At 41.5% G+C, this 14,242-nt stretch overlaps 2 protein-coding genes across 11 annotated transcripts in view; both read right to left on the bottom strand.

The window, feature by feature from the left end:
• MLIP (muscular LMNA interacting protein) overlaps window positions 1–493 on the bottom strand; it is a 116,106-nt gene extending 115,613 nt beyond the window's left edge. For all 10 annotated transcript variants that reach the window (XM_086744368.1, XM_086744372.1, XM_086744374.1 and 7 more), the window contains exon 1: window positions 347–493. In XM_086744368.1, the coding sequence (XP_086600494.1) occupies window positions 347–409 (63 nt within the window). In that variant the 5' untranslated portion in view covers window positions 410–493. The remainder of the gene's footprint in view (window positions 1–346) is intronic.
• An 8,280-nt stretch (window positions 494–8,773) lies between these two features.
• LRRC1 (leucine rich repeat containing 1) overlaps window positions 8,774–14,242 on the bottom strand; it is a 104,122-nt gene continuing 98,653 nt past the window's right edge. The window contains exon 20 of the mRNA XM_086744380.1: window positions 8,774–9,386. Coding sequence (XP_086600506.1) covers window positions 9,234–9,386 — 153 coding nt within the window. The 3' untranslated portion in view covers window positions 8,774–9,233. The remainder of the gene's footprint in view (window positions 9,387–14,242) is intronic.

Genomic DNA, 14,242 nt, shown 5'->3' with positions numbered 1-14,242 from the left:
TGGAAAATAATGTGCAAAGACATGAAATAGTCTCTCAAGAAAAATCCAAGAAAATCACAGAGTATTAGCTATCAGTCTGGGTTACGGTAACAAATTGACATTTAACTAGATTTCAGTTTTTGCACTTTACATGCAGACAAAATGCATTCATAAATTTCCATAATTTCCACAGAAATGTACTGTCGTAATTAATTTAACATACATGAATGAAGTTTTAATCTTCAAGGTCAGTGGTTAAAGGAAGCTGGGAAATACTCCTGTGAAGTACAGATTATTTGCCTTTCCTTCTTATCATTCAATTTAAAAAAAAAAAAAAAGAATATCAGTATTTCTCAATATGTCTTACCGTTTGCTTTTCCTCTAAAGCTTCTCTTCCTGAGACTTTTCTTTCATATTTTCCTAACTCCATTTCCCAGGGGAAAAAAAACACCCTAATATGCTGAGCAGAAGTGATTTAACCTGACAACATGTTAGATATCCCTGTACTTTTGGAGCTGGGAAAGAGGAGTATCAGGCAGTGCTGTGGTGGTTTCTGGTCAGTGCCTGTTTCCATTTATAGCCATCGAAAATCCACAAATAGAAGCACGGAGAGAGGGCAGGCAGCTGCCTCTGATAACAATAAATGTTGGTTTGGCATAACAGCAAATTGTTCAAGAGGGATTTTGGTTACTGACTCCATTTACTTGCCCCTTGCCCTTTCTACCTTAAAAGCTCATACTTAAATAGTCCATGAAAATGAATAGCTATGTCTTAGTAGCGCTAACGTGTGTTCACGGAGATTATCAAGCAAGTAACATGACAAGTATGATTAGCTGGCACCACATGTTGTTATGCTGAGACAGACAGCATACAGAACAATATCAGAGCATGACATCTTGGATTTTCAAAATGCAGAAAGAATTGCAAAACTTTCAGCGGGCACTCTGAGCACCCCTAAATACAAGAAGTGACAAGTGAGCATCTAAAATGGAGCTAATACGCGTACAGATGGTGGTTGGGAGTCTGTCAGTTGACTGTAGAAGAACAATCTGGCTCTGGTTCACAATGATAAAGTCAGGAAGCAAATATTAGAAACTGCAGGGTGCGGGGAACCTCTCAGCGGCTCTGCTGTGGATGCCAAGGTTGGTAACGCACTCCCCGGTTGCCACATCCACTGGGCTCATGTTGTCTCAGGGGTGATTCACACACAAAGCTGGTTCAGCATGTACCAGCAAGGGAAGGGGAAGTGCAACGACAGAGAATCACACAGAAAATGTTTGCTACTCTTAAATGAGAATATGTTCTCTGGTCAACCTGTGGTTCATTAAGAAATGCATAACCCATTGCAAAAGTGGCAGTTGTTTAAGCATCTCACTCAATCTCTAGTAAAGAAAACACCTATCCTTTCCCTCTCTTCCTCTCAACACATTGGTAAAAGAAGATTCTTCTAAAATAAATACCTAAATAGATAGATAGATAAATAAATAACTATAAAAACCTTTTTCATCTACTACTTTTCAGTTGTCTTTGTGGAAATGACAGCCAAACCTAGGCACATTCCTTTCTACTCTGGTTGTTTCTTGACAGATGCTATACTCACGTGATCTTTAGAGCCTCAGACAGGAAAAAAAGGCAGTCAAAGAAGTCGTCACACAACAGTATACAATTAATATATGAGAAGTTAGCAAAAAAAAAAACCACCTTAGAGTGTTCCTGTTCTGAAACATTCCTCAGAACAAAGAAAAAGTTACTCCAGTGACAATTATTTTTTAGTCTCTTTTACCTTCGTTTTCAGAAGTGTATGGCTGCCAGCAGATGAGTGACTGCAGCAAGGCAAATATAAAGAACCAGTCAAATCTATAAGGGCTGTCATAGCAGAGGGAATAAATATGAGCTTGATGTCACAAGAGTAAAAATACACCTCACTGCATCTCCTGGAAATGCTGGGATAAAAGGAACAAGAGTAAGCAACATAATACCATAATACAGAGGAAAGCTGTAGTACTTCTCCACTTTTCAGCAGGAACGCAAACAACATTAAGAGGTTTGTATCTCCAAAATCTTTTCTGTGAGGCTGAAACTTACCCCTGTGGTGAGGGACTTGCATAATATCTTTGTACCACTTAATGTCCTCAAAGGAGGTCTTCAGTGGGATCCAAATCGCAGCTTACATTACACTGCTGCTTACGCTGCCGACCATTCCTAAAGCACCTCCACTCCTGTTAACTTATCTGTTTGCAAAGGTTTTAAATCACGGACAAGGATCAGAGCATCTCAGGTGGCGCATTCAGCTGTGTGCACTCGGTGCACTCCCCAGACCTGTCCCACCGATGATTAGGATACCCCGTCTGTCAGCGGGCTCCCAAACGGCAGCTCCCGGCGGGGACGCTCCCTCCTCATGCTGGGGAACAGATACCCGTGTTGCTAAAAGAGCAGGCTGCCAGCGAACGAACCAGCAATGTAGGATTTGAGACCCATATAAATCCATACAGACTTACACCAGTATTGGCAGATTTTATCTGGAGTTTATGCTGTGTGTAACTTAGCACTCACACTAACCACCCTAAAACTTAACCTTCACTCCCATTTACACTCTCTGCTTCCAGGGTCTTAGACTGTTTTCATGTGTCAGCTTACCTATGGGAATGTCAAAGGTGATCACTACAGAAAGACCCAAGGAAGTGACTATGAAGCAACTTTACTCATAATAACCCCAACATAAGATGCTGATGAGAGTATGCAGTTTTACAAGTGGGTTTTCCATTAACATTCTTGCAAAGGTGTCTAATAGCACTCACAAGAAAAAAAAATTAATTCCTTCCCTTTCCACTGTGTGGCTACTACACCCTGAACAGGAGATTTCATTTAACAAAAAAAAAACAAAAAAAAAACAAAAAAAAAAACTTATTCTGGATGCATCATGCTGCTGACTGTGCAAGTGCTAGGGAGTTGGAGCAGACAGCACTGGCAATGGGAACAGGAGCAAAAAGCTAAGAATGCAACAGAATATGACACCAAACTTAACGAGATCATGTTGAAATCAGGTGGCACATGAAACACTGGATGCAAGGCTTTTCTGTAGCCTGGATGCTAATATACAAGGACCCTGGAGATAGTGCAGAAAGGCTGACATCACCTTGGTATCTACCACACCTTGCACAGCACGACATTTCAACACTGAACCTGAGGAAAGACCATAATCCTGACCATACGATAATTTGTTTTTATATAATTATGGGAGTACATTTCTTATTCCTACATAGAAATAAGGATGACTCTACTCCAAGGACTTTCTAAAATACTATTGGTAACCGTATATTTCCTGTTTCACTCTGCAAGGGAAAACATAGTAAACAGGTGCCAAGTAAAGAGCATGTTCTAGACATTGCCTAAATTACTGTGCTATTTTCAATTACTTCTTTGTGTTACAGTCACTGGTCTCTCGACACCTGTTTTTCTTCTCAGAGCAGGACCTAACAAGAGGCCAAGCGAGGAGACTGAAGTGGGGGGTTGGTAAGAAGCAAGCGCTGAATATCCAAAATAGTAGTATTTTATAAATAACCCATTTAAGCAGATATATTTTTCCATGCTCACTTGATCTGCTGTTCTTGGACAAGGAAGCAAGTGACTGTCATGACATTTTTGTGTCACTCTCAGCCATATTTTCACTCATGTGGCTACTGCAATTCTTCTATTTTGCGTATTTTCATTTTCAGCCTGACACAGCTGTTAGCCCAGGGCTGCCAGCCAATGCCTGGATCACACATGATACTTCTCCACCACTTTTCTCTTAAGCCGGTATATTTTATTTGCTCAGCATCAGACACACCACAAGTGTCCAGCAGTCAGAAGTTTTAATTCTGACTCTGATGTGCTCAGTCATATCGTAGTCAGTTGAAAGCCACCTACTTAAGTAACATAAACCACTTAAAAACACTAAGACTAATACAGAAGTCACATCTGCAGTGACTTTTAGAGTTTCTGGCCCACACTTAAAGCCAGTCAAGAAGTTAAAAGAAAAAACAAGCACAAAACTCAGTAGGCTCCTTCACTACCTGTAACCACCAGTCTGGCAGAAGCCAAAAGTTAAGCTTTCCAGCTTCTTTCTGGTGCCCACCCTTCTCTTAGCCCCAGCACACCATACCAGCAAGTATCCTTATGTTACTCCAGCACGCCCACCCAAGGTCACACGCACATGCCTGGAAACGTCAGGACCTCGGCAGCATTTCTAGCTGGTATTTCGTGGCATGTTCCTTGCAGAAACGGAAAGCACATCGGAGCTGCTGGGACTGTATACGGAGCAGGCTTACCTTCCAGGCAGCCGGGAGCCGAGGGCAGGAAGCTGATCCTTAGGAGAGGTGGGTCCACATTCCTGCCGTGGCACCCGGCAGCTGCTGCTGTCACTCCCTGGTCCACCCCGCTGGCTTGGCAAACACTCGCGGAGCAGGAGGTAGCAGGCGTGGAAAAAGAGGGAAACATCACAGGCACCACAAGTCTCTGCTTTGCATGTGAAGAAGCAGAGCCTTACATGTCATGTACGGGGAGCAGGAGGCTGCAGGCTGCTTGAAAAATTTCCTCCAAACAGGCAATTTTGAATATGTTTGAGGATAAAAACAAGGGAAGCTATTTCAACATTATAATAAGTTGATTCTGAGAGCTCTGAGCCTTCAGGAGTACTGCGTCCAGCTCTGGAGCCCCCAACATAAGATGGATGTGGACCTGTTGGAACAGGCCCAGAGGAGGCCACGAAGATGGTCAGAGGGCTGCAGCACCTCTTCTATGAGGACAGGCTGAGAGTTGGAGCTGTTCAGCCTGGAGAAGAGGAGGCTCCAGGGAGACCTTATAGCAGCCTTCCAGTACCTAAAGGCGGCTTATGAGAAAGATGGGGAGAAACTCCAGCAGGGCCTGTTGTGATAAGACAAGGGGTAATGGTTTTAAATAGAGGGAGGTAGATTCAGACTGGACATAAGGAAAAAAATTTTTACAGTGAGGGTGGTGGAACACTGGAACAGGTTGCCCAGAGAGGTGGTGGATGCCCCATCCCTGGAAACATTCAAGGCCAGGCTGGATGAGGCTCTGAGCAACCTGATCTAGTTGGGGATGTCCCTGCTTCTTGCAGGGGGTTGGACCTTTGAAGGTCCCTTCCAACCCTAACCATTCTATGATTCTCTGACACAGCAGTCGATGGAAGCTGTAAGTGCCTTCTTCTCTTCATGGGTCTTTTAAGTCAATTGCAGTAAATTGGACTATCCTTGTGCTGGCAAGGTCCTGCATCTGCTGCCCTCCCCCTACACGCAGCAGGGCAACAACTGAGTTCTTTTCTGTTGGATATCCATTGTTTCAGCTATATACACACGATGTCCTTCAATATTACTGCTATATCCCAACAAATCAAATTTTTCCAGGCTGTAAAATATATTTCAGTAGAAGCACTAAAAAAAAAAAAAAAAAAAAAAACCACCAAAAAAACTTCCCTCCCATATTCAGTGATTCTGTTTGCTTTGCCTTCCTCCACAATGATGGATGTGGCAATGATTAGATGTGGCTAAAAACATACATTAGGAAAGCATTCAATATTACCTTAGCTATATTTTAACTGATGTGGCAGCTGGAAATGAGGAGAATCCAGTTCCTCACAGAAAACAAGGGACTGCTCCATAGCCAGGCAGTGGGCTTTTTCTAGGTGCCTCCCAGGTCAGCAGGAAGCGAGAGCACAGGATATGAGCTGTTGTTAACAGACCAACTCCCATCGTGCCTTTTCCACTTTCTGTCCTTGCCCACTCTTATCAAACACCAAACCTCAGAAGAGACATTACTCAGCGCTGATAAGGACACCAGCATCTGACCTCCACCTCTGTCCCTCCTTTGCAGAACAAAAGTGAAATGTAATCGCCTGCCCCAGCATATTTTTTTGCTTAAGCAAAGCCTAAATAAATGCATAGCAGAGGCTTTGATTGACACATTTTGTAGAGTTGCATCTCCATTTATGAAACTATTTGGGTTCATTTGTCAACCTGTGTTCAGTTTTTTCATACAGAATGTTACCACCACAAGTTTATACCCACAGCGAAATTCTCTATGCTGCAATATGTTTGCAAGAAAAGAAATTCAGTTGAAAAGGACAGATAAAGACCCCAGTGTTTCAAAGTTATATGAATACTGCCAGCATTTGGTTAAAAGCACCTAATTTTGATAGCAAAAGTTTTGACTTCTGAGACCTGATAAAGACTATGAAACATGCACCTGTGTATAAGGAGCAAAAAGAATGAAAATACAGAGTTCTCAGCAAAACTCCTACTTTATTTCACTAACTCTCAGATGCAACTTATTCAGCAGCCCAGGGCTGGTTTATAACAGTAGAATGAGTTTACTTTTTCTGCAGTTTAGTAAGACATAATAAAGCAATAATAAACCATATGTTACAAGCTGGATGGCCAAAGAATTTATGGATCTGAACCTGATATTTTTGCAATATGTATTGATCAAACATTAAGTCATGGTGGAAGAATCCTGTTTGTTTTGGAGGAAGAAAAGCAAAGGGAAGCAGATATTTAAAAATATTATTTCATTTATTGACATCATTTAAGCTAATTCAAATTGGAATGTTTATGCACATAGGACAGTCTTTATTACTAAAGCTGCAGCAGATTTTAAAGTAATGTTCATTTTGCAAGTAAATAAAAATTCGTTTAATATTCCTATTGCTGAAAATTTTCTTCAGTTAAAATGCTGATGTCCAAGATGATGAAAAAGCCACAGTGGATGAAGTTGAGAGTCAAGAGAAATCTTCCTATCCTAGTGTTACTGCAAATCTATTTTTTTCAAAATAAAATATCCCTTTTAGCTGTAGGAGATGTTGTTCTAACTCTGTGACAGCCAAACTCTCCTGAGAACTTCCTAATTCCTGAAGAGCCAGCTGCCAGCATTGATTCAAGTCATATATGAATGATCGCCTGAGAAATCTTTCAGATGTGAACAAAAGATGAGGATTTACCACTGAGCTGTGTGTCGTAGTTCAGCCCCGATCAGGACCAGACTACGCAGTCTCTCTCTCGCTCCCCCCACCCTCCGAGAGAACAGGGAGAGAAAATATAAGGAAAAATGGCTCGAGGTTTGAGATAAGGACAAGGAGAAATCCTTAAAGTTACCATCACGGGCAAAACAGACTCGACTTGGGGAAAACTATTCATTTATTACTACATAATGAGACAGGGAACAAGATAACCTCCCTCCACCCCTCCCTCTTCCCAAGCTTAACATTATCTCTACTACCTTCCCCTCCCAAGCGGCACAGGGGGGAAGAGGGAATGGGGGTTGCAGTCAGTTCATCACATGTTGTTTCACGCCACTGCTTCATGGTTGGGGGAAGAACTCCTCACATTCCTCCCCTGCACCAGCGTGGGGTCCCACCCCTACGCCACAGTCCTTCGTGAAAATGCTCCGGCATGGGTCATCTCTTCCACGGAGTGCAGTCCCTCCAGAACAGCTGTTCCAGCGGGCACTCCATGGGCCACAGCCTCCTTCAGGCCTCCACCTCCCCCGGTGTGGGGTCCTTCACGGGATCCAAGTGGATCTCTGCTCCTCCGTGGACCTCCATGGGCTGCAGGGGGACAACCTGCTCCACCATGGTCCTCATCACAGGCTGCAGGGGAATCTTGGCCAGGAGCCGCATTACTCCTCCCCCTCCTTTCTGAACTGACCTTGGCGTCTGCAGCCGTTCCTCACAACAGACTGGCAGATGTCTCTCAGGATCTTTTTACATATCTTATTCACTTCTCATCTCCTCTCCACTTCTTGCAGCCGGGCCGGACCGATTCGGGCCCAGTCGGCCGCCTGGCGAGAGGCCAGAGAGTGAGGCCTGCAAGGCCTATGAGGCCTGCGCCTCCCCCTCTACGCCTCTGGCCCCACTCAGCTTCTTCACATCTTCTCTTCTCTCTTTTTTTTTCTGTTTTCCCCTTCGTAAATACGTTATCGCAGAGGCGTTATCACGGAACATTCTGCTACCAATTGGCTCGGCCTTGGCCAGCAGCGGGTCTGCCCTAGGCCCGGCCGAGTCCACTGAACTAAGGGGAGCGACTTCTAGCAGTTTCCTACAGAAGCTGCCACCTTAGGCCCCCCCTCACTAACAAAACCACAACACTGTGTTATATTTACAGGAAAATAAACTATATACAAATCATAAAAACCATCAATGCACATTTTATGCACATGAAAAAGAACTCACGACATCCCATTCTAGCAGGGCCAGACCTTACCTCTGAGTTAAGGCAGCATGGTGGAACCCCAAATAAAGATCAGTTCCAAAAGGTTCTTCTTAAGCACCTCAAAACGCAGTTAAAGACCTGAATAGCAGTGAAGAGAATTAAAGGATTGAACACTGTTGTACAAGAACACTTGCTCTTAAATGCCTACTTCACATATATATATATACACACATACATGAAATACCGGCATATTGCAGCAAGGTAAATTTAAGGTATTCTGCTTATATGCAAGTCAGAAGAAGAAATAAAAGAATCTCAGACAGTTCCTCGCGCATAAGAAATTGCTTCTTGGTTTACTCTGAGGAGCACAGCTGCATAGGATGCCTTCTGCATTTAGATCCAATAAAATGTAACTTACAGGTCCTGTTCCAACCTGATACACATTTGCATTCCGAATATATCTGGAGAAAATATTCTTTATTATGTTAGAATGAGATACAGAATTCCAATGTAAATAACATTTGACTGCAGGTGAAAAAAAAAAACCAGCACTATTTAAAAGACAGAAAATGATTTTTTTTTATTCTCATAGAAAACTACATTAAAAGGGGCAATTCAAAGAAACCTGGGGGTAGACAAAAGGGTGAGCTATATAAACAAAACAGACACAAGATTAAAAAACCCCAACTATACAATTGTTTTCAGCGTGTTTCCAAATGGGCAGAGTATCTTTTGAATAAAAATGACCTGCTCTTTTCATCATTGCATTCAGGTGCTGTAGGCCGCCCTTACAAGCGGCGATCGAAACACGTGGTGACATTCGCATAACCTCACCCAGCGCATCTTGCTTCAAGTGCCCAACTTCTGGCCGAAGGAAAGTTCAAGGCAAAGAAATGCAAACACAGGTTCCGCTCCCCCAGCTCAAATCCATCCTCCGTGTAATGGTTTTCCCTACAAATAAGGCATAGCGGTTCAAGTACTACATAAAAACGTAATCGAACAATGGGAAAGAAAACCACCCGTGAACATTTTCCAGAAAAACTACTGCTATTACGGAGGATAAAAAGCACTGTTCTGACAGTCTGAATAGGCACGGCCTTCTGCGCCGTCAGGGTCCTCAGGCTCAAAGTAATCCGGGTCTGGGGGCAACTGGTCGGTGTCTTCGTCAGAAGTGGAGGGGCGCGTGAGGATTATCCGAGGTATCTTCAGCAGGATGTGAAAGATTGCAGAGAAAAGAGTTAGATGAAGAGCAGGGAAGTGTTTAAAGGGGGTATTTTAAAGGTGCAGGGGAAGCAGGTCAGGAGAAAAACATGCAAGAGATGTAACACTGAAGGGCTTCCTGACAGGTCAACTGTTCTATGCCAAAAATTGCTTTGGTAATTAAAGCAAAATTAAGATAAATTGCCTTTTCCTCTCATTAGCTAACTTTAAAAAAATCTTCTATAGGAAAAAAAAAAAAGATAAAAAGATCTTTAAAGAATACAGATGAGTAAATACGAAAAATATGCATCTACTTTTATTTAACTTCATTATTGATTACATTCTTGCACCTGAAAGCAATAAAGGGTTAATTAAGGACCATAAAGCATATAAATTATTGAGCTTTGAAAAATGACGTATTTTGGCTTTTTTACTGACAAAGTGTATTTAAGGGAAACATTAAGACAAAATACCAATGTGTAAATTTGTTGGTTAATAAATATGCATACATGGATTTGATTCATATACATTTCTTGGCCAAGAACTTGGTGTTCTTTAAGAACTACATTTTAATGTTTTTAAATTAATTTAAATGCTGTAATTAAGAAAAGTGAAGAATGTCAGGTTCTTTATGTATAGCCAAAGAATGTATCAGTAATGGTTTGTAACAATGAATGGATTACTAAAAATTTAACTCTGATGCACAAAGTAATTCTATTTTCTACTACTTTTCCCCAAAAGTTTAACATGTAACGAATACAGATATAGCAGTAAGTCGATATAGCTAACAAGCAGGTAACACCATAATGTGTAATAAATAAAATGTCCATCTTACCAATAGCCTGAAAATTTTCAAGAAAGGTAGTATTTCTTATCTCTCAGCTACTTTGATGCTTTTGTTGTTGTTGTTGTTGTTGTCTTTTCTTTTTGCTTAAGACTAAGAAGGACACATAGGACACATTTCTGGAAGCTTTAAATAACCTATATAGATCCTAACTACTGGTCAAGCTAACAACGGGAAAATTTCCTTCTGCCATGCACACCTGACAGCATTTCTAAGCTATTTTTTTGTTTATAAGCTTTCCATGCACTGGATATTTCTCTTCACTCTGTTTATTGCTGAAAGATGTTTCTTTCTTAACGATAGCCAGCAGCCACCTAGAGCAAATGCACATATGTACAGGTGATGCACTGGGTCATATATCGCAATGCCGCCACCTCAAAAACTGGTGCAGAGGTCTGTGCCCTGTCTGAAGTTACCTGCAGAAATACCCAGGACCAGGCTTTGCATTTCATTGAGGTGTTTGTTCAAAGCTTGGGGAAGAGCTCTCTGTGTGTACTGGTTCCACTTGAAAACAGACGTGTACATTTCCCCAAGACCAGGCATGCAATGAGTTAGTGAGCCTGAAAGCAGAGCCACCAGTACTTCTTTTTTCTTTTGAAGAGTAGCCTTAGCCATTTTGAATATCAATTATTGAAATACTCTTTATCAGCATGGTTTGTACTCCCCAGCAATCTCACTTGCAAGGAATCAAACCCAGTTCTCTAATAAAGCATTTCTTCAGAGATTTCATTACTTCTGAAATTTGATTCTTGCATATTATCTTCCAAATATTATGACAGGATTAGATCTTACAACCACAAAGTGAATTTAATCAATGAAATGGAAAATGGAAAAAAAAAAGAAATCTAGCTGTTGGTGAGGCATAACCCTAAAAAATTAAATAACATGAAGTTCTTGTGGGTTATTGCACTCCACCACCACCCCCAAACATACACACTCAGAGTCCTGATTCGGCACAAAGAGCCTTTGGAGACTTTTTATTAGGCACTCTGAAATACTCCTTATTTTAGAGACCACTATTCATTTTAATTATCACAAAAAAAAAATAGTTCTTTTTTTTTTTCTTTTTTTAGTTAATTATCTACATCTGGAAGAAACATAAATCTGAGATTATAACAATATTACTAGAGGAACAAATCTCATTCTGTCATGAATACTCTTTTGCATCTCTCCCTATGTTTGTCCAATACACCACAAGCTGTAGTTAGGCTTTCACAACTTTCCCAAAAACTCATCTCACTTCCTTGATGACACACTCTCTCCTACGCCCACAGTCTGAAAGCCTGCACACCTCTAGCGCCTGAGCTGCAGCGGAGCCTCTGGAGGACACCCCCTCCATGGTGAGGCTCCATGTTCCCTGTCCCTCTGCTTTCTGCATGCCTCCCTGCCCACTCTCCCTCTGAAACCCCCCATGAACCCATACCACTGCTGTCCCCAAACCCATCACTGCTCCTTCCTCTGCGGCCAATAGTCCTGTTCAGTGCCCACGTCCCCGACGGGATGTGGACAAGCCCTGATTTCCTCACAGCTGAATCATATGTACCAATGACAAAACAACTCTTGGCTGTGGATTGTGCCACCTACACAACTGCAAATTGAGAGCAAACCCAATTAAGTGGCAGAGCACGCATTTGTACAAGATCTAATTCAATGAAAAGAGATTCAGGCCTCTACTTAGTCTCTCCTAGCATCAAAAGTTATCGATCAATCTCCTGCAAAAAAAATGCACCAAAAAATGAATGTAAGAAATACACATCATAGTTCTAACCACAGTGGCCTTTCCATCTTCACGAAACTACCCCCTGGAAAACCAGCGCTCTCCATCACTGCCTTCCCATTCACCTTGCCTCCAGGAAAACCACAATCTAAGCTTTATCAGCTTCCTTTCCTCTTACAGTTTTGTGCTTTAAAAACAAAACTAGTAAACAAAACTCAACAACTCTAAACTTGCATTATCTCATGTTCAGTCCTTTTCTCAAACCCAGTGATTCTCTTCCCAGAATCCCAGGGGGATTTCACTCTTGCTTTCAGATTTCCATGCTTATCTTCACTGACTGAAGCTTCACCCTATTAAATAGGCAAGCTTTGTTCTTGGAGTTTTTCTTTAATATTCGTATTTGAGTGTACATTTCCTGGTGCATCCTGACTGAGGGAAGACAGAACAGATTTCATGTGAAAAAAAATGTCACAGCAAAGAACCAGCAAACTATTTCCACTGCCCATCACAGACAAGAGGGCAAGAGACAGACATTTAGGATGGAAACATGGAAAACCTTTCCAGCACGGGCAGCTGAGCTCGAGATTTCCTTGCCTGAGGCATGTAGGAAAATGTGGAATTTCCATGTTCTAGCAGTAACTCTTCAGAAGAAGTTGATCCTGGTGTAGGAGGACAAATTACCCAGGATCCTGTGTTGTTCCATTGTTTTATTCCACTAGTTTTTACTGACTAGTGTCTGAACTTGTTTAAAATATTTCTGTTGAAATCGCAAAGTCCTCCTACTCACTTTCCATCATCATGCACTCATTATTAAAATACCCAAACTACCAGTCAATCTCAAACCGTCAAAATATGTAGAATACTTTTTCAGAAAAATGTATGATTAATCATTTGAGATAGGTTACTATTTTCCTTTTTTCCCCTGAAATTTTACTTTCAGTGCCTGAAAAGTAAACTTCACAAAGGACACGTCCTGTACCAAAACCAGTATGTTTGCTATGGGAATTTCTTTCACTACCTTGTTTGTGTCTTTCTTACACCTTTTCAACATAAACACTAAGACTTCGGACACTAAAAAGATTCACTAAAAATCTTCATCTTTGTTTAAATCAGGCATAGCTAAAACTCAAATTATTTCAGACACTCTCATTTAATGGAATTACCACTCTCCATTGAAAGGTGGAGTCCTTCAACGGGAGCACAGACACAGGACTTGTAGTCCACTGCAACAAGCAGTAAAACAAACCAGTCTAAATAACCTGAGGCAATTTTTCTGCTGTGTTGGCTGCAAAAAATCTTTCCTATTGAAACAGGATAGGAACAAAACCACAACTAGCCATGATGCCTCAGTTGAAAACATCTTCTTAAAGCACCATAAATGAGATGTCCTGCCAACAGGTCAACATCCAATAATTTTTAACTTCTAGTTATACATGCATGCCTTCCTTTCCTACTTCCAATAAAAGTGTTTGTCCAAAAGGTTACAGAACAGTCCATAAAGGACAGTTCATTATGTCTTTTTATAACCTTCCCAAAACCAAAACCAAACAGAACAAACCCCATAATCTTTTTTTATAACCCTTCCTTTTCCCCTGACCTCCCCCCTCGCAGGTCCATATTCCAGTCTTAGCAGAAGGAGAAAGCTCTCAAGGCAAGAGCCATGCCTAAAGCACAAGCTTCACACAAACAGCGTAACCAGCAGCAGCAGGGCAAAGCAGAGCTGAGAGCAAGGCCAGCCGCCGGGGAGAAAGGCTACGAATCGGAAAGCAATAGGACACATGAAAGGCCCGAGGCTGAAAGAACAGAGGCTGGGAAAAAGGATTTGGACTGGCCTTTTGGAAGAAAATCAGACATACTTTTAACCCTAGTTCAAACAGATAACTTTCTAAAGAAAATATTTCCCAGCTAGAAAACACCGTTAATAAGGAAGCCTGCCTAGTTCAGCTCCTTATATCTATATAGCACATATTGTTGAAACTGGATTTAACAGCTGATCTTCACTGACAGCAGTGCTAAGGCTCATACCCTTCAGCTGGTGAAAAGAGGGGGGAAAAAAAAAAAATCCATCCAGTTGAGTGTATTTGTAGGGATTTGCATAAACCTCATGAATCATTTTCTGATTTCATCCTTAGTTTTACTTTTTAGTCATTCCTGGTGATAGCAATAGTATTTTAGACTTGAACAATAGGAAATTCAGGGTTCTTGCTAAACAATTAAAACACGCCTTTGCTAGATGCAAAAGGTTGCATTTGATAATGAGTGTATTCATAACATAAACTGTCTAAATCTGTCTAACCT

Source organism: Chlamydotis macqueenii, chromosome 3 (genome assembly GCF_036417535.1).
Source record: "Chlamydotis macqueenii isolate bChlMac1 chromosome 3, bChlMac1.mat, whole genome shotgun sequence".
NCBI lineage: Eukaryota > Metazoa > Chordata > Aves > Otidiformes > Otididae > Chlamydotis > Chlamydotis macqueenii.
The sequence above is the reverse complement of the archived record's forward strand: the minus strand, read 5'-3'. Positions and strand labels throughout refer to the sequence as shown.